At 38.3% G+C, this 21642-nt stretch overlaps 1 protein-coding gene across 4 annotated transcripts in view; it reads right to left on the bottom strand.

The window, feature by feature from the left end:
- The window catches only part of AP1AR (adaptor related protein complex 1 associated regulatory protein), a 1076438-nt gene that overhangs the window by 436165 nt on the left and 618631 nt on the right, over nt 1-21642 (bottom strand). For 2 of the 4 annotated variants that reach the window (XM_044061542.1, XM_044061544.1), the window contains exon 6: nt 1178-1276. The exons of the other annotated variants lie outside the window; for them this stretch is intronic. In XM_044061542.1, coding sequence (XP_043917477.1) covers nt 1178-1276 — 99 coding nt within the window. The remainder of the gene's footprint in view (nt 1-1177; nt 1277-21642) is intronic. 4 annotated transcript variants of the gene reach the window in all.

The raw sequence follows: 21642 nt of genomic DNA, 5'->3' as shown, positions 1-21642 counted from the left end.
CCAGCTCATGTGTGAAAAATATTCTTTATTGTCAATTTTAATTGCTGAATGGTTGAAAAGTTAACTCCTGCATGCAGAAAAAAACAAGATTTTAGAAGTTTTTTTATCCGGTTCAATTAAGTTTGATTATCCGAACAATTTGATTATCCAAACTACCCTAGGTCCCAATTAGTTCGGGTAATCAACTCTCTACTGTACTCAAAAACATTCTATGTGATAACAAGGAATTGCTGACTTTTGTATGTAACTTTTCTCAGTGTAGCATCTTGTTTTGTAGGTCTGCATTAATTTTTTTTGTTTCAAATTAGTGTAATAAACATTACAGTCAGTTGCGTCAGCAAGTGGGATATGAACTGGATTATTCTATAACTTTACCTTCATTCTCACTCAATTATACTGTTGCAGCAGGCTTCAGCTGTGACTCTAACCCACTAAGGGCATGTACCTCTCATTATAATGGATACAGCAGCTGACAGTAACATACCACAATGTGTTTTACTAGCAGTCAACACTACACTTAACTAGTTTACTTGTGCATACATTTAGCTCTTCTAATTCACAAGGGCAATTCTATATTTGAAGCCAATCCTTTCAAAACAAAATGGCCAATAAGACATTAGGGTTATGACAGCATAGACTGTTTGCATTTACAGAACTCCTCTCTTTAGTACATTCTTCCTGCTTTCCATATGAGATGGCATCAGGTGCTATACACAGCTCTGTCCAGCAGATTTAACAACAATAAGAAGTGACTTGCAGAAGAGTAAGAAACAGTATGTCTTACTTGCACAGGTAGAGTCATGGGACTAGAATTTTACCAGCAGTATAACATTTGCACACTGGTGACACTGAAGTATATTTTTCTTTGTAATAGTACACAGGAAATAGCTATCAATCTTACATTAAATAAAACTTGACATATATGCAGGAAAAGACAAAAAAACAAAATGGATACGACATAAATGTTCCACATTCAAACACAATGACCATGGATTTTCACAAAATATAAACAACTGATATATCTGAGTTTGTATACAAGCACAATTTACTTGAGTTAATAGGAAATTGTTGTTACATACATTATGATACATAAATGTATAACCAATTATTATTATGTAGCTGCAGCAAACAGATGGAATGGTTACTCTGATAACTGATGGGGTTTTCATCCCCTCACCTCCAAGATTTTTCTTTGCTTTGCTGCCCTGGCTGCTTCCCGCTGTGCAGCATAAAATGCCTCTTCTTCTATCTTTAACTTCTCCTCTTCTGCTGCTAACTGTGTGTGAACAAAATAATAATGGTTAAAAGAAGCAGAACCTCTCTACTCTTCCTAGCGTGGAAACAAACAGCAATGGTTAATGGAAAAATAAAAGACAAAAGTAAAACAATGACAAACAAAAATAAAGTATGACTCATGATTTCAACAGGAATGCAGCATTGCACATGCTCAAAGCCATGCATAAACATGCATGATGTTAAATGTTTCCTGCCATCTTGCATTCTCCCAGTCCAGTTAATTTTGCTAGCAGATGCAGGTACAGTGTTGTCACTTCTGATGTTATAGTAGAACAATAAGAAACTGGCTGGATATACAGCCTAATCCAATCTGAATTACTTTCTAATAATTTAGTTATGCTTAAACACTGCCTCCTGTATACCCAGTCATTAGTCTGCACTATGAATTATCTAAAGCAAAATGTTGGCAATAGATTACCCTTAAAACAGTGCTATCAGCTGCTTCTGAATTACAGCTCCAGTCTTGATTGTATGAAGTGCTATTTTACAACAATCTGCAAATGATGTAACTAAGTCAAATGCTTTGTTAATTATGGGGAAGCTATACTGTGAGGCAAGATACATGGTGTAGAATTGCATGTATTTGTTTTATTGCAATTCAATGTACCTTTTGTTATGCAAAAATGTGGAGCACAACAGTTATTTTCAGCTACAGTCTGGTGAATAGCACACATACAAGGAGGAAGGAGACCACACACAATAAAAGCACTTGAAACAAAATTTTAACAGAACAATACAACACAAACTAATGAATACAAAGGACAACTGCAGGTTCAAGGAAAACACAAACCACAGCACTGGGAATGTGAAAGTCAAAAAACACAATACATCTGAGATGGAACTGCAGGCCTTGATCCAAGTGTCAATGGCCAGAGTTCATATACAGAGACAAGCACAAACAAGCAGCAACATCATTAACAGTCCTATCCATTGCACTAACCAGAGTACCCTGGAATTCTTTAGTCAAACTTAAAATTATCTGTTCTAGCCATTCCCACAATCTCTGCAAGCAACCATTCTAAATTTCCCCACTATGAGAAAGAAAATGTGTCTAAAAGAGCTATTCCTAAAATTCTTTCATGACCTGTCATGCCATGTGTACATACAGTACAATAAATGAAAACATCTTTGTTCTGCACTGTCAGCACTATTCACTATAAACAGGAAATAAATGAATGCAATTTCCAAGTCAGAAGAACTAACATAATGTACTGCTTGAGACGTTTATGTCCAAAAAAGACAATTGTAGGTAAAGGCTTTAATTCAACAGGCAAAAACAGGTTGATTGTATAAGTATTTTTTTTTAACTTAAAGGAGAACCACACCCACAGACTCAAAAAACATGTTTATTTCATCATGGTTTGGTGTTTTCTACATTTTAACACCACTCTGGGACTATTTACTGTTTTTTAAATATTTTATACATAATTTCTGAGTCTGACCACATGGGGTCTGGCATCTTGAAGTAATTTTGATTGTTTAGACTGCCTCTGGGTATCCCACAATGCAGTGCTCATCTGTAAAAAAGTTACATCATGCGGGCCTCTTTCTTCCTAAAGCTCCTGTCACTGCATTGATTTTACATGCACACCCTGCTCTATTTCAGTCATTTTTAAGTAACATTTCATGCCGATCAATGACTACTTAAAACACAAACAGTGCAAATACCACAGAACAGACTTTCAAAGTACTTTTTACTGCTGTTTCTTTTAAGAATGGCTAAACTTCAAGGTTTTTTTTTTTTTTTTGTGAAATCTGAATTGTATTACTTTGACTCATCTCCCATCCCCCTTCATACCTAACTTCCTTAGCTATCAAAGTGCTAAGGGTAATTTGAGCTGTTACCTGCTGTGACTGACAGCTCACAGCAGGACACTTGACTCACATACTGTTTCCTTGTTCTAGCCTTTACTTTCTGTATGGGAAGGACCAGAGAGCTGTGACATCACAGCATGGGTGGGTTTTTAGGACAGTCATGGTGATGTCAGTTTGAGGAAGGAATTAGCCAGAAAACTACCTGTATTCAGTGGCCTTGATGACATCAATGAAATGGAGACTTTTCCAGGGTGGGCTAAAAGTTTTTTTAAAGTGAAACCACCACAGTACAGTAAGGTATTGTTCTAGTGGACAGAAACAGTCAATTTAAAATATTTTAAATGCTGTATTGTTGTTTATTCATAGCAGGGACTGTAAATAGGGGGAAAAATGACAGAGAAATTAAGCATTTAATATCAGAATCCGGTTGTTGTCCTTTAATGGTATGGGTAACTTAACAGAATGAAAAGACTGTAACAGAATAGTCATTCTACCATGCCTCTCAACCTCTCCGTGTTAAGTAGAGTGCTAGGATTTTAACTTCTAAATCTGTATCTGCTCTGCTTTGAAATGAGACAGCTCAGATTTCTTTTTTGTCACTGACTTCATTGAACAGCCAATAAGAAAGAGGTTTCCTGCAGCTTATCAAATCAAAACAAACCAGTAGCAGCCAAGAAATCTAGCATTAGCACTGGCTTAAAAAAAAAAAAAAAGGTACCATTGATGCTGAAGACATTTTTGATCCTTGTTAAAGATGGGTTTGGTAGGTGACAGTGCAGTGCATTTACAGAGTGGGACACAACCTCTGAGCAAGAAATCTGGACAAAGCCATAAATAATGGGGGACAAAGGCCCACAAATAGGGACTTTTTTAAAATATTGTTCTTTACAAACTTAGAAAGTTGATAGAATAACAGGTTTGCTTAATAATGAGATTTCTGAAGGATATAAAGTCCCAAATGTCTGTCATTATTTTCTGTCTTCAATCTTTAATGACTTGTCATTAATTTGCCAGAAAACCACATATGAAAAACGGGCCAAAAATCTGGACATTCTATGAAAATCTGTACAGTTGAGGTGTGTGTGTGTGTGTACGTGCATGGGCGCATGCAAGCATGCTCAGGGAGAGGGCATATCTCTGTCTCTCAAATGTCCCTGACTTTGGCTCATATTACTGCACTGTTCCTTGACTCCCTTGTAGAACTTCTTATTTTCTGATAAATCATTGAGGATTACAGTCAGTCAGTAATGCCAGTCTTCAGAGTTTCATACTTCTTATTGTTACAAAAATGCATGTTGATGCTACACCTGTTGTTCTATTACCATTTTAAGTAATTAAAAAAATGCAACTTTTTTCAGCCTTTTGTTTTCCCCCACTAAATTACCTTTGGCTTTATCCAAAATTCTTTAACAAAAAAACTGAGAGGTATTTTGGTCTGCTACTTATAAAATGTGTGGTATTCTGCCAAATTGTTTTGGACTACAGTCATTAAATAAGTGAGTTTTAGACCAAATCCTTCAGAAATGTTTGCTAATTCAAAGATTGTTACTCTAGTAAAAGTTTAACTACATAACAGCAACATTTAAAATCTGTCTCTATGTTTGGGTCTTGATCGGGGGGTTGCACTGTATGGTTCTGGCAGCAGCAAAAAGAAATACATTTCTCGACCAATACTTGTGTATTTGTGCATTGATTTGACTGTAAGCAGATATCTAAGATGATCACATTAATACAAGTGGTTGTAATACAAGTGGTTGTACTTGTTTTTTCTTCTCTGCTGCTGACCATCCACTTCCACCAGTTCCTCTCCTTATTCACTGGGTCTAGCGGATCCACCACAGCCACTTCCAGGCTCAACCTGTTCCCAGTCTGAGACCAGTGAGTAGATCGAGAATGCTGGTGCACTGTCATACTGCTGCTAAGGCAGTGCACACTAACTCTGCCCTCTAGAGGTGCCTGCTCACTTCTGCTCATGGATGCCCTCCTGACTGACTCATTGCTCATCAAACATGGAACTGGCCAGGCCCGTACACTATATGTTGCTGGGTGCCTAGGCTGCCTTGCTTTCCTCAGGAGGGGTGAAACAACATCTTCCGCTTACTCCCATCTTCCCCCTACGGCCCCCTAAAGTGCCCATTCCACTAATCAAACGTGGGTCATCTGGAGTACAGTAAGGGCTTTACCTCTCTGTACCACAGGGATGTTCAAGGGGCTGTAATTCTTGGTCACATCTTCGTGTGTGGGGGGGCAGCCTGCGAGCGTGTGGTGTGTGTGTATGTGTTTGTTTGTTTGTAATGAGCACAAGTAAGATATATGTGCACGCAGAAGCAGCTATGCTGGGTGTACAATAAGCTATCTGTTAAACTGCCAGCATGCCTTCACTCGTCATTCAACAGGAACATCAAAAATTATAGCAGAAGGTCAAAAATCATGGTACATGTGTAAATTTGTTCCAAAACTGCCAAAATTATTGCCTATAAACTCTCTGTTTTTTTCAGTAAAATGCATTGCATTTTTTCATAGCCCTGTCCCCTCCCTGCTTATCATAACATTACAAATGCTTTTCAAGGTATAATTATACACACACACACACACCTGAGCAACAAATGTGATGATATTCACACACACACACACACACACACACACACAAATGTGATTGTCTGTAAGAGAGACTTGTACAATTATATACACCTTACCTGCTTGCAATTAAATGAATGAATGAATACGTAAATAAATGACCCAGAAATATATTTCAGCTTGCTGCTTTTGGAACCATTCAATGCAGTCTACTAGAGCCCCTCACACTTAATCAACCTCTTATCTCAAGAATCAGGAACAAAGTCAGAGTCAGAGAAATATTTTAAATATTGCTCTTATATAGTTAGAAAGTTGCTAGTACAATAGACTTCACATTCACAAGCATTTTCTGAAAAATATAAAGTCCAAAAAGTCACATGTTTTTCATTGTTTGGAGGGATCAACAAATATTTACCAGGAACCACTGAATTTTATTAGGATCAGCCCAAAAATATAAAACAAAAGGGACAGTTGAAGTTATGCCATCTGCACAAACACAACCACACACACACACACGCTCGCCCACCCACCTCCCAAACAAGAAGATGTGACCAAGAATACAGAGAGGTAAAGCCCTTAATATACCCTAGATGACCCATATTTGATTAATGGTATAGGCACTATAGGGGCTATAGGGGGAAGATGGGAGTAAGTGGAAGTTTTGGAAGCTAAATGCATTTCATATCCATGCTATCCAGTAAATATTTGCTCCATGGCATGTTGGAATACTTTGCTGGCAAAACTGATGCCAAATAGCATTCTCAAAAATCTGTATATCCCAAATGGTGTGCTGAAAATCATTAATAAAGATGAGCTGTGATCCAACTAAATTGGACAAAAGGAGTTCTTAGCATCTATACCTGAGAAAACAGTAGAATTCAGCAGTAATGCTGCTACCTCCTCTGCTGTATGCATTGCGTGATGAGATGCTTAAGAGCTTTATTTAAGTCACGAGGATCAATACATATTTGAATATCATCTGAGCTTTTCTTATGGGCTACTACCACAGATGATACCTAGTCAGTAAGTTCTGACACAGGCGTGAGAACAGCAGAATTTACCATTCTGTCTAATTCTGCTTTAACTTTACTTTGCATTGCTACTGGAATCATACGTGCCAACTGAACAACTGAGTTTACCTCATGGTTCTGGTTCAGCTTTGTGGAATATGTAACTGGAAGTTTATCAAGTTTATTTGTGAACAGATCAGCATACTGTTTTAAAATATGTCGTGAAAAACTACCATTATCATTTGTATTTAAATGATTAACTTCTTTACTGAGTGAAATCAGACCCACATATAGACTGTCTTTGAGGCCTATTAATGACTGTAGGTCTCTATAAACTACATAGAATTGCAAGCCATAGCTGTTGCCACCAAAATGGCAAGAAAGGACTAAAGTGCCATCCATCTGAATTTCTTCGCCACCATAAGCAACCAACTTTGTACACCTCGTGGAGTCAAAATACTCTCCAGCTTTTAATTTTGCATACGCTTATACTGACATGATATTACATTTGGATCCAATGTCCACTTTGAGCTCTACTAGTTTCCCATTAATTTGTACAGTACAGAATATTTCACTCTTTGCTGACACGCATGAATTTTACACCAACCACAGAAACACCATCAACATAAAAAGATTCATCATTGCCCTACGAGCTTGTCACAGTCTCAATTTGATTTACTACTTGCTTCAGATTAATCTTAATATTAGTATTGATTTGCAAAACATTTTAAATAATTCTACTTTTTGCACTTGTGACACTGCCTCCCATAAGCTAAACATTTTTCTTGTTTGGATTCATGACTGCCCCTACAATTGCGACAATTAACAATGGGAGTTAATGAGGTAAAACTTTTCGGTTTACACTTAGAAGTCTTTATTGTTTTAAATTTCTGTTGCACATTATCGACATTTGCAGTGGCAGTTACAGCAAGCATGTTCATATGTTTTTCTGTGAGCTCATGTATCTGGCAAACTTCATTAGCTTTGTTCAGTGTTAACTCACTATCATGCAGTAGAACTTTCCTCACTGTAACACTGTTTATACCATACACAAGATGGTCTTTTATTAAATCATCTTGCAAGTCCCCAAATTGACATGTTTTAACTTTATTTCTTAAGTTAGTATCAGTGTCAGATCACCCTCCACAACCACCACTCCACCTTTCTAGAGACACTGGAAAACATGAAGTTCCTACCGAACACCCTGATATTGGGCGATTTCAATTACCCTACTGTTAACTGGGAAAACTACTCAAGTACAAACTCCTGGGTCCAGCGCTTCCTCAAATGTATCAACAAATGCCCTGGATCAGCTGGTAAACTCCCCTACCAGAAGTGAAAACATATTGGACCTGGTCATCACCAACATGGGAGACAGGTGTCCCACACCAGAGGTCAACCCATCACTGGTTAGATCAGACCATAAACTAATCACTCTGTCCACACCCCACCACGACCCCCAACTAAGGAAACCGCAGTAAAAAAACTTTTCTAAAGCAAACTTCACCTTACTTAAGACAGAGGTGGTAAGTTTTACAACCCCCACACTAAAGGATAACGTTGCCCAAGATGCAGAAGCCTTTACAAATGCACTCTATGAGCACCTACAAGGATACATGGATCGTGCCATCCCTAGCAAAACCAAGACTCACTCCCCTAAGAGAAGGAAACCAGTCTGATGGACCCCTGCCATAAACAGGCTATACAATAGAAGGAGGAAACCAGTTCAGAAAAAAAGCAAATCCCAATCAAGAATCTAAGTGGCAACTCGCAGATATGCTCTGAGCTAGTACAAAACAGCACAAAATATACTGAACCTACTGATATTGCCAACATCCTGGCAGACAGATTCAGTACAAACTTCACCCCCCTCTCACCCCCCAAAAGGGCCCACAACAATACCAGAAAAGTGTAGTGTCCCAGAAATCACAAATGCACAGGTGAAAACAGCCCTTTCAAAAGCCAAAAGCACAGTGTCAATGGGGCCAGATGGTGTCCCTGGCTGCGTCTTGCACGAACTACAGAACAAACTAACCCCCCATCTAAACACACTGCTCAACCTCAGCCTCTCCACAGGCTACGTGCCCATAGAATGGCACACAGCAACGGTTATTCCGCTCCACAAAGGAGGGGCCACAACTGACCCTGGTAACTATCGCCCCATAAGCCTGACGACCCTGGTCTGCAAGGCTATGGAGCGCATCATCATGGAACTCATTAACAAAGACATTGGGAACCTCCAAACTCTTGACCTGACCCAGTTCGGCATTGTTAAAGGCAGATCATGCCTACTAAACCTGGTTGACTTTTTCGAGACAGTCACCAAGGCCATAGATGAGGGGAAGGTAGTTCACACAGCCTACCTTGACCTCGCCAAGGCTTTTGACACTATTCCCCACTCGGGAATTATAGAAAAACTCACCAGCCTGAACATAAACCCCTACATCATGAGATGGGTTGCCAACTGGCTTACAGACAGAACTCACACGGTAAGAATAGTGGGCTCCAGGTCCGACTCTAAACCAGTCACAAGTGGTGTCCCACAAGGCTCGGTCCTGGGACCCCTACTGTTTGGCATATACTTCTCAGAAGTACAGGCAAACACAGGAGGACTATGGCTAACCAAGTTTGCCGATGACTGCAAACTGGGAGCCATAATTGACTTTCCAGCTGACACGGACATTCTCCAAAAGGGCCTTACTGAGACAGACACTTGGTGTCAAAGTCATGGTCTCAAGCTAAATGCCAGAAAATGCATAGTCATCCCGTCTGGGAAAAACAAAACATCCATGAATTACCACATAGGTGGCAGCCCCCTTAATACAGAAGAGATAATAAGAGATCTGGGGACCCAGGTAGATAGTAATCTCTCCTTTGACAATCATATTGCCAAAGTAGTTAGGAAATCCTTCTATGTAGCCATCTAATTATTAAAGGGTTCACATCTAGAAATAAAGAGGTTACAGTGCCCCTCTACTCGTCACTCATCTGACCCATCATTGAGTACAATGCCCCGTTTGGGATGTACCTCACAAGACACTTCCAACAGATGGAAAGACCACAAAAGTACCTCACCAAGAGGATTACTGGTCTCAAACATATGTCCTATGCAGCCCGACTGGAAAAACTCCAGCTGTACTCAGTGGCATATCGCTTACTCAGAGGTGATCTCTGCCTGACTTACAAAGCCATGTCCAGCTCAGAATTCATGGACATGCTCCACCTAAAGAAATCCAAGTCACTGCGAGCCACTCGCTCTAGTGAGCTAAACCTCACACAACAATAAATAGAACATGCTGGAGGGATAGATTCCTGTCACAGAGACTCCCCATGCTTTGGAACAAAATTCCTAACTACATTAGGCAGAGCCCCTCACTAACACTCTTCAAGAGAAACCTTGACGAGTGTATGGGTAACAGAAAATACACCCCTGGAATCACTTCACTGGCTCTTCTTGACAGAGGCTCAGTTAATTAATCAATGGGGCGGCGAAAGCTGACACACTCTGGCTAGGCTTATAAATGCCCTCGGGCAGACAGCCTAGTACCTACCTATGAACCTATATGCTTCAACAGTTTCACCAAGCTTTTGATTCCTTGAATTAGATTTATGCCTTTCCGTCATTATATTTGTCTGATGGTTACACAGTTCCATGAATTTACATTTTAAACAGTTTGGGTCTTTCCGCGTTTCTACTTGAGCAATAATATGGTGGTTTTCTCCCTCTCCCACATAAACAGCAGGTGCATAGACAAAAGAACGTTCTCACTCAATGGCCTCTGAGCCAGCTAAATTGAGAAGTATAAATGGCCGGGTGCGTAAATCGTTATCAGAATGTGCAGCCACTATGAAAATATAATATTCTTGTTCAAACGCTTGCTAATTCTCTGCAATAGTGCCATCAAACACCAAAGGTTCAAACCTGCAAAATCCATCTGACATGCTGTTAAAGTAAATGCAAACACCTTATACACTTTTCGGTTTATGAAACTATTTGATATGCTGTAAAAGTAAATGAAGTACCTGTGGCACTTTAGACATTCGTTTCACCTTGGGGAGACTTGTGCAACTTACTGCATACATTCATTGCAGTTTGAAGAGGTTTGCACAACTTTGGATAGTTTGTTGAACTTTGAAAAGACTGAAATGGCTTTTAACATTTCGTTACACTTTGCAAGATTTAAACGACTTCAAATCCAGCTTCTGACACCATGTTAAAATGACGAGTGAAGGGATTATGACAATTTAATAGATAGCTTATTGTACAGCCGACATAGCTGCTTCTGCATGCACATTCTACATCCTACTTGTAACACATGCTCAGTACAATTAGCTTCATACCGCCCCCTGACCTGGAAAGTTCCTTAATCTATAGTGGCTGATAACGTACAGAAAGCATAGCATAGCACACTGTTCTATAGTTACCCTGCTATGATTTTGAAAGCTGAAAAGGCTGATAGTTTTGCATCCTTTTGCATCCTACATGATGGAATAGAGACTGGACTGGACACTGAGTTGAGTGGGCAGCTTTAGAATAACAAGTATGTGTTAGATCAACAAAAAGAGAGGTACAACTGGTGGCAATAATGTATTTTCTAATTACTAAAATGTAAGTTACATTTAGGAATATTCCACATGTGAGATACTTTGAATAAGAGAATGAAATCAAAATATACACAGTGATGCGCAGAAGTAGATGAATCGGTATGGAAGACTGGCTTAGAATGTTGCAAAAGCGGGTGATATAACAAACACCTATTGACCATGACACAGGAATTCCATAACAGATTATTTGATTAATAAAAACACAGTAACAAGAAGATTAGCTATACGTGTTTTACAGATCATGACTAGCTTATAATGAAGTGCAGGAGTGGTGCACAGTAATAAACAAGGATAAAAGTGCATTAAGAAATTGTTAAATTATACAAAAATGTAAGAAAAGTTGAAAAAATACACCCTTATGAGATGGTCACTGCCATAGAGCTATAGTAATAAAGGTGGATGAATGTGACATACAGATTTGTGGTAACTTATGTAGACAAATACATAAAGAAGAAGAGTTAAACGAGATAAATTGTGAATACACAAAACACAAACAATAGTTGTTGTGACTTTCGGCTTTTCCCGGTTAGGGGTCGCCACAGCGGAACTCCGGTCCGCTAATGATTGGCAGTTGATTTTTACGTACCGAGTTGCCAGCCCTGACGCACAACCTTCAATGAAGGCACGCCCATTCACACATGTCTCCACGCAGAAGACACTCTAACTGAGAGTCGAACCGGACAGCGTCTTACTGTGAGGCGACAACACAAACAATAGTACTATTTTAAAATTAAATTCCTATACAGAAAACAGATAGCTGCTGACATCTGTCAATCTTTTAGGAATGAGAAAATTTAAATATTAAGACAAACAAGTTCTGGGTGAGGTTATTCATGGTCTAATCAGGACTTTTAAGGAATGCAAGATTGTAGTACATATCAAAAAATGACCTAATGGTTACAGAACTTTTGTAAGAATTTTTAGTGCTTCCTTAGATTTTTTAATTTATTTTTGCCTTGCAGTATTTAATTTGATATACTTTATTACACTGAAAATGGTATACTGGTTTTAATAATCGAATAATTACATTACATTGAGGTGGTAAGTGTTTTCTTAAGGTAATTATCTAACACCAGAGAAAAGAAATATTGAAGAACATAGTGTGATAGTAGGCTGGTTGCACTGCCACCAAATGTGGTGGTACGAATGCATCACTGCCACCAATGTATCACTCAGATGGCAGAATGCCACCCACTGTCATCAATATGACTGCTACTGGTATGGTTTGAATCATACCACTGCCAACCAAGGATGAAGTAAACGCTAGAAATTGCTCTCAAGCATGTTTGAATAACTAATACACAAAGTACCACTTGGCCACAAAAGCATAACGGGAATATGCACTGCTGTCATCAGCTCCCACACTGGACTACACTCAGGCCAAATACAGAGCAGAATCTTTGGCTAAGCAGACCCAGGCACCTGCTTCTCATCTCTCTCTGTAAAACAAAGTTTTTTAGTGTCCCTTCAATCACTGTATTTGTTCTACACACAGATTATTATTTACACACACACACACACACACACACACACACACACACACACACACACACACACAATTCCTCTGGAATGTTGGCAGAATTTTCCAATTCCCCTCAGTTTTCTTTCTGGTGTGGTAGTACTGCCACCCCTCTGAGCTTTGGGCCAGAGACACCCGGTAACTTGGCTGCTCCTAAATTAAACCATATATGAACTCATACCCACTAATATATCTCAGTGGTAGTAGGCTTAAGCAGTCAGACAAGACACATTCAGCATAGCTTGTTAACCTCTGGTGTAAATAATGATTACCCCCTTCTCAGATAAACCACAGTGTCTAAATATATACTTATAATAAACAAATAAATGCCAGCCACAGGAGTTTAAAGGCTAATAAGTGAGTTTTATATAAATAATAAAATAGTACAAACAGGTTGGAGGGGAGGGACCAACAAAGTTACTGTATGCAGACGATGTGGCAGTACAGGCAAACTCTGAGCTAGAACTTCAGCAAAGGATAGGAGAATAGAATGCAAATCTGAAGGCACATGGGATGAAACTAAACACAAATAAGACAGTGGTAATGGCAGCAAATTGGGGAAATCAGAAGAAGCTTAGAACAGAGATAGAAGGGAAGATAGTAGAACAAGCAAACAGCTTCAAGTATCTGGGAGGGGTGGTTGAGGAGAAGGGTAGTCTGAATGAAGAGGTCAAAGCTAGAATCAAAGGGGCTGCAGCCAAATGGCATAGAGTATCAGGTGTAGTCTATGACAGAAGAATGCCAAAGAAGCTGAAAAGTAAGATGTACAAGACAGTGGTGTGACCAGTACTACTGTATGGTACAGAAACGTGGGCAGTAAAGGCAGAACAGTCGAATAAGCTAGAGGTGATGGAAGTGAAGTGCCTGAGAAAGGTGGTAGGATGCATACTGTGGGACAGACGAAGAAATGAGGACATAAGAGCAAAAGCCAAAGTAGCTCCAATTGCAGTAAAGATCAAAGAGAACAGATTACGGTGGTTTGGGCAAATGTGTAGAAAAGCAGAAAACAATCTGGTGAGGAAGATTTGGGACAGACGGGAAGACGGTAAGAGGAAGAAAGGACATTCAGCAAAGAGATGGATGGATTATGTGAAAGAAGATCTGTGACAGTCAGGCATGAGTGTTGAAGAAGGCAGGAATGTGGCACTGAATCGAGAGAGTTGGCGACAGTTAACATAATACCCCAACCCCATGTAGAAAATGGGCAAAAGGGGGCTGATGATGATGATGATGATGACAAATATCTACAGAAAAACATTCTCCAGATACCTATGTTCTCTGGCTACAACCTACTAAAGAAATACTACACCTAACTACTATATTATTATTATTCACAGTTAGGTCCACACAAACAACACACTAACATCTAGTTTCTATAACATAGTATGGTGCACACAGTTACATACTATGTCTTTTCTGCAGTCCCCAGTGGTCATCACATGACAGCACTTTTTGGACATTGGAGGAAACAAATGATAAATCTATCTACATTACTACATCCTTGACCTCATGGGCTCTAAACAACAAAACAATAGCAGTTCTTTAACAAATCCTGATGTGCTCCATAAGTGGAATATGCTGCACTTAAATTAAAATGCTTACATACAATACTGACCACAAGCAATGGCTACTAAAGTTGTGCTCAGGATAGCCTTACAATCAAACACCTTCTACAGGTGTCACCAATAAGCTGTGTGATATACAGAAACCAAAGAAGGGTGAACTGCTTGTGGTCTCCGTTACATGAACAAGCCCAATGAAAAACATACAAGATACAGGGTGAAGGTCAAATGTTGCCCACTCAAAGTAAACTGCAAAACATTTTGAGAGAGTCTCCAGTGACTGCATAAAAGAAGTTTATCCTTCATGGGTCTACATTAGTGGAATGAAAACTGCATTGCGCGAATCCCGTTTGCGTGACACACACTGAGTGAACGTCAGAAATATCGAATGCCATAAATAAAAAAACAAACAGATGAAAACACTTACTAACTGCGCCTCCCACACACCCGCTACTTAAATATACCAACTCCGAGATCGCACTACATTGAAGTAAAGGGAAGAATTCCCTATGGTGATCTCCATTCATTCTTCCGATATTCCCCACATTCGCTCATTGTGTGTCATGCAAATGGGATTCGCGGAATGCAGTTTTCGTTCCACTAATATAGATCCACCCTTCATGTGTACTGATGCCATTCAAACACCCTATGAAGAAGCAACATTAAGGCTTGAAGTGTGATTATCCAAACCATCACTAAAGGATGTGATGGCTGCACTCAGTTAAATCAATAACTGGATGGGATCCCCCTGACTTCTTTGGAACCAGAAAGAGATGGAATGAGAAGCCCTTCCTTGGGCAAAACAGTATCTAATGACATTTTGCATGTAAAAATGAGACTATGTAATTGTCTCTACAGAAATGAAATGTTCTTTCAGAAAAGGACGGACTGGGAAATATCCAAAATAAGCACAGACAGACTTGCAAGGTGGCAAACAGTGTAAAGTGTATTTCATGAGCCTGATGGCTTATCAGAAAAGGGAAGCTAGAAGATGAGAAATACAGGCACATTGTTCCCATTATTCATAAACTCATGCATCAGCATCCATTCACACTGTGACAGTTAAGGAATCAGAAAGAGAAGAATGCTTCCTCTGACAAGCACATAATGTCATCTTTTGTACCATGTTTGTACAGCAGTCAGAGTGACAGTATAGGCTATGCATTTAACAAATGGGACAACTGGAACAGCCTATACAGTGAGGAAGTGCACACCAGAGGTGTTGTTAAGGACAACACGAACAGGGGCTAATAACACTACTACACCTTACTGACGAACCTTAGTGCCATTCAGCATGTCATCTACTTTCCACTACACAAACACAATGCTGACGTTCAGCGTCAGGCTGGGAACTGTTAACAGTTAAAACCTGGGAATGGTAGGGCCTGTGGAACCCACCTTCACCAATATCAATAAATGGACAAGCACTGAAGGAGGTAAAGAACAATAATCCCCTGGCACAAGTTCAGATCCAGAAACATGCTCTTGGAACTCAAGAGACTGATCCTCCCACAACTGAAGGGTATTAACTTGTTCTAACAAGACAAGCAGTAGTAGTAAATTTTTGGGTCTCAAGTTTAACAGCAGGTGCTGAAAAGAGCCTCGCTTAATGATTCCCTGGCCTCTTTGGAGATAAAGAGCAGAATAAAAATAGTGTGAGAAAATTCAGAATCCATTATTAGCACTGTTGGTTGTGAATTACAGACAGGCTGGGTTTTAAACCAGGGCTGCATCTACCTTCATCCTTTCATACTCTTCCTGGGATTTTCAAATATGCACTTTAGCTGGTTCTTGCGGAAGGTCACCTTCACTGCTGTTTCACCACAAGTGTTAAGGATTTCAAGTTCTTGTTCATGATATCAGCAAGTTATGAGATTGAAGTGCTACTACTTCCACAATTGTTGGAAATGTGTTCTGGCCCAGGTGAAAAATGTGGCTCTTACAATGGTCCTGACTTCATGACCTGACAGACTTGGGAAGACGTGGACTGCTTGCACTTTTTATGCAATGAACATATCAATTTTCCAAAGGTGCACATTAAGAGGTATGAAATGTGACAGTGGAGAGAATGAAATGAAGATAGGATCACGGTGACGTGTGTCAGTACCAAACATGGGATGTGCGCCCTGAAAATGGGGGTTCAGGATTTTAAGAGCCACGTGGGAAGACACAAGAATGATCTACACCAAGTGCTTCAACTATTTCCTAAAAACTTTTTAAACCACACTTCGTTGAAGATGAATATCACAAACCACGTACCAACAAACCAATGACACCTTCTTCCTTTCAATAAATAGACGTCTGTTTATTCCACAATGAAGTAGAAAACAATAAATTCCACCATAAAATCTCCTAGCGCCTCGGCCGTAACAGCCTTTACAGAGTAAAATGCAAGCTCTTAATGTATCCTATTTATAACGCAATCAATTTCAATTAATTAATCTCACCAATTATACAGAATAATAATCTTTTAAAGCTAAAACAAACATTAAATAAAATGTTGCCAGTTAAATTCTTTATTTAGCCTATTAGGTTGCATAGTATTATATTTAATAATAAAGATCGATTCCTTTTTCCTTAATGTATGCTTAAGCATATCTTCACTGGCAAATTGTAATGAAACCTGTTCCAAAACTGTTACTTTTAAACTACTTGTATTTCCTAAATGTACTCTATTAAAGTGATCTGCTACGGGACTTATAATTTTATTATTCTTTATGTCCCTGACATGCGCTTTTTATTCTTTCACTTAGACTTCTTTTACTTCTTTCTCCAATATAAAAACAATCACAACAACATTTAATAACATAAACTATTCCCTAAGTTATACAGGAAAAACTATCCTGTGTTTCAAACTTTTTGCCATTTATTCTCTCAAAAGTTGATACTATAAACTGACAGAACACTTGCCACGAGGGCTTGTGCCCAATTTTGTTATATTCCTGTTAATTTGCACTTTTGGTTTGCTGTATTTACTATGTACTAAAAAAATCTTTTAAATTACGGCCCCTCTGATAGGATACTTTTAATTCTATTTTTGATACAGAGGAAACTTCCCATTTTATAAGTTTCCAATATTCGTTTAATAATCTGTTGAGTCTATCTGAAAAAACAGTATATTTGGTAACAAAATTAAAAAATTATCAGCTGAAACCATTTTTCCATTTCCTATGTTACCTATGTAACTTCTTTTCTTGCTAACACCGTATTTCCCATATATTTTAGCATAACTTTCCATAACCAATTGCTCTTCATTTCCTCTTTCCAAAAACATTTTTAGAACTCACTCAGCTTCTATTTGTGACTCATTCATACACTACATAACCTCTTAATTCTAAGCAATTCCCCATAAGGAATAGATGCCAAAGTATGTGATGGATGGCAACTAGTGGCTTGTAACATTAAATTCAACTGATTAAACTTCCTATGTATCCTAGTTTTAATTTTCTCATTAATTATACCTTCTACAGAAATATCCAAAAAGTCATCTTTTGCTCCTATTTGTGCTTCATCATATTTAATTCCAAATCTATTGTCATTTAAAAAAATGCAAGAATTCAGGTACCTCATCTCTACCTCCTTGACACAAAAATATAAGATTGCCTATGAATCTAAAATAGTGTCTAACATATTTTTGATAAAATATGCTTCTGTAAATGTGTGTATTTTCCATCAACACCATGAACAAATTAGCATACATGGGGGCAAAAGTTGCCCCCATGGCTGTGCCTTGATTTTGTCTATAAAGGTTCCCCTCAAATTCAAAAATATTGTTTTTCAAACAGAAATGTACTAACTCTTTACTATACTGAGTTCTGGGATTATCTCCCAGAAAATACTGTAAAGCTTCTAGTCCATATTGATGTTGTAAATTTGTATATGGACTAGTCACATCTACAACTAAAAAGTACATATTTTCTCTCCACTCTATTCCTCCCACCTTCTTCAAAAAAATCAAAGGAGTCCTTAATGTAAGACGGGAGCTTTAGTACTTCTTTCAATAAAAATTCATGCAGAAGACAGCCCAAATTATGAGTAAAATATATGAGTTACAAAATGCGTAAAATGAATGAGTCACAAACAGAAGCTGAGAGAGTTATAAAAATGGTTTTGGAAACAGGATATGAAGAGCAATTGGTTATGGAATGTTATGCTAAAATATATGGGAAATACGGTGTTAGCAAGAAAAGAAGTTACATAGGTAACATAGGAAAAGGAAAAATGGTTTCATATAATTTTTTATTTTTTGTTACCAAATATACCGTTTTTTTCAGATAGACTCAACAGATTATTAAACGAATATTGGAAACTTATAAAAAGGGAAGTTTACTCTCTATCACAAGTAGAATTAAAAATATCCTATCAGAGGGGCCGTAATTTAAAAGATTTTCTAGTACACAGTAAATACAGCAAACCAAAAGTACAAATTAACAGAAATAGAACAAAACTGGGCACAAGCCCTTGTGGCAAGTGTTCTGTTTACATTATCAGCTTTTGAGAGAATAAATGGCAAAAAGTTTGAAACACAGGATAGTTTTTCCTGTATAACTTAGGGAATAGTTTATGCTATTAAATGCTGTGATTGTTTTTATATTGGAGAAAGTGAAAGAAGTCTAAGTGAAAGAATAAAAGAGCATGTCAGGGACATAAAGAATAATAAAATTATAAGTCCTGTAGCAGATCACTTTAATAGAGTACATTTAGGAAATACAAGTAGTTTAAAAGTAACAATTTTGGAACAGGTTTCATTACAATTTGCCAGTGAAGATATGCTTAAACATACATTAAGGAAAAAGGAATCAATCTTTATTATTAAATATAATACTATGCAACCTAATGGGCTAAATAAAGAATGTAACTGGCAAAGTTTTATTTAATGTTTGTTTTAGCTTTAAGAGATTTTTATTCTGTATAATTGGTGTGATCAATTAATTGAAATAGACTGTGTTATAAATAGGAAACATTGAGAGCTTGCATTTTACTCTGTAAAGGCTGTTACGACCGAGGCGCTAGGAGATTTTATGGTGGAATTCATTGTTTTCTACTTCACTGTGGAATAAACAGATGCCTATTTATTGAAAGGAAGAAGGTGTCATTGGTTTGTTGGTACGTGGTTTGTGATACTTCCTAAAACCTCTCTGAAGTAACAGCATTAAGTTTATTAGGAATACTTTTAAAAGAATTACAAAAAGGTGACAATGATTTTCAGCAGGCTTGAGGAAGCATAGACAGCAAACACTGACTGACATACTTTTATTAAGAGATTTTAACTTAAATAAGCAGGAGAAAAGCTAGGTGTCACTGTGTAGTACTTTTTTGCTATGTGTTTGCCTTCTACCTGCTGACCATCAGCCCCAGTCCAGTGAGACTCAGCTTATTTGCTGCCTACTGGCAACAACATGATTGCTTATATGAGGTACAGGCAACTGGATTGAGACATCATCCAGGCAGGTATGAAGGTTGTTTGGTTCTATAGCCTTTTGTAGACCATCAGCTTTCTAGGGCTCCTGCCCTCTTATCACAACTTGTGCTCAGCCCTAAAAAACAAGCTACTATTCCCTCTCTCATAAAATTTAAAGTCCTCTCTCTCTTGATAACAACAACTGAAGTCACTTCTCATAGCAAAATATTAGGGATGACAGTAGATGAATATCTTAAATTCGACCGGCATATAAAAAAACTGCATAAGAAAAACTGATCAAAAACTAGGCATCTTATGCAGATCCAAAACCTTTCTCACCAATGCAACTAAAAGTACACTTGCCGCTACTGATCTCCTCCCCACACTACGTTATGGTATTCCCATTCTTATTAACCTTCAGGCATCACAAAAGTCAAAATGTGAACAATGCTAAAATAAAGTTGCTAAATTTGCAGCTAATATAGCTTTCAGAACCCAGCACTGCATAGCACTAAAAAGCCTAAATTTTTGAGAACTACCCCATCAACTTACATGTACACCACTTCTTACCACCTATAAAATTATACAGAAATCATGTGCCTGACCAGCACTAAATAACATTCTACATAATTATGTTCCTAGACAGTCATTATGATCTAATGACCAAAAACTCTTTGTATATCCAGAAACCTATCAAATCTGCTGGACATTTTCTGTACTCATCGTAGAGTTAAACATGTACCTAAAAATTGTATAAACAATTGTGTAAAAAATGTATATACATTTTTTACACAATTGTTTACACAATTTTTAGGTACATGTGTTACAGAAATGAGAACTGTATCAGGTGACATGGTGTCATGTGAGGTGACTGAACATGTGACTATGAATCTGGTTTTAAATATGGCTACCATTCTTTTAAGTGTCTGATGAAGTTGAGTGTAAGAATACTTGATGAAAGCACTAACCATAAAAGTTTAAGAATTACTGTTGCCTGACTATTTTTTGTTGTTTTTCAGTAGTTTGTTTGCAGTTTGACTGGTTACTTTTTGGGTATGGCAACTGGTGAGTCTTTAACAATCCCCAGTGGTTCATCGTCCCCCTTAGGAAGGAAGAATGACCAGGGGGCTGGAGGATGTGAAATAAGTCGGTTAATGGTTTTAATCAACAACCTAATTAAAAAAGTGGATGATTTGACTGACCTTGTGAACAGCGAATGGCTCCCTAACAACCGGGAGCTGGTTACAGTACAGTGTAAAACTTTGAACCGGGCTGGTTTGACCCCACCAGCCAGTTCAACAGTTTCAAAGTCACCTTGAGGGAATATTGGGAATCCAAATGCAATTACTCTTACTAATTCAACATCTTTAATACTTAGTGACGGGCTGCAACCAGGCATTGGTTTGCAGAATGAGGTTAACCAAGCTGATGGCAATGCCAGCTTTTCCAACAATAACATCACCATTGTGGATAACCTCAAGACTTTGGATTATAAGTCTTTCAAGCTAAAGAAGTTACAATTTGAAATCTTCTCTTTCAAGGAATGCATCAAGCGGCACCAGGTGCTGAAAGGGCTTCGTACCTGGTGTTATCCAACAGGGCTGATTTCCAATTCAGCCTTCCATGTTGAGCTCTTGATACTGTTCGATAAACAAGGGCTCGAATTTCTGGAGGTGCTGGTTAAGCACTACCAATTCATAGCAGACACCCTAGTGCAGGAGATCAACGATGTGGATAATGCTACCAGGACGGACCTTGATTTCTCCCGGTACCAATTCGATTACCAGCGCGTTTTTGCTAGTATCGACAAGTAAATGGAGAAATTAAAATCTTTTACAATTAAAAAATTGAAGCGAG

This window comes from Protopterus annectens, chromosome 2.part0, assembly GCF_019279795.1.
Source record: "Protopterus annectens isolate FY-2018-M chromosome 2.part0, PAN1.0, whole genome shotgun sequence".
Classification (NCBI taxonomy): Eukaryota; Metazoa; Chordata; order Ceratodontiformes; family Protopteridae; genus Protopterus; species Protopterus annectens.
Note: the sequence above shows the minus strand (reverse complement) of the source record. Positions and strands in the feature narration are given on the sequence as shown.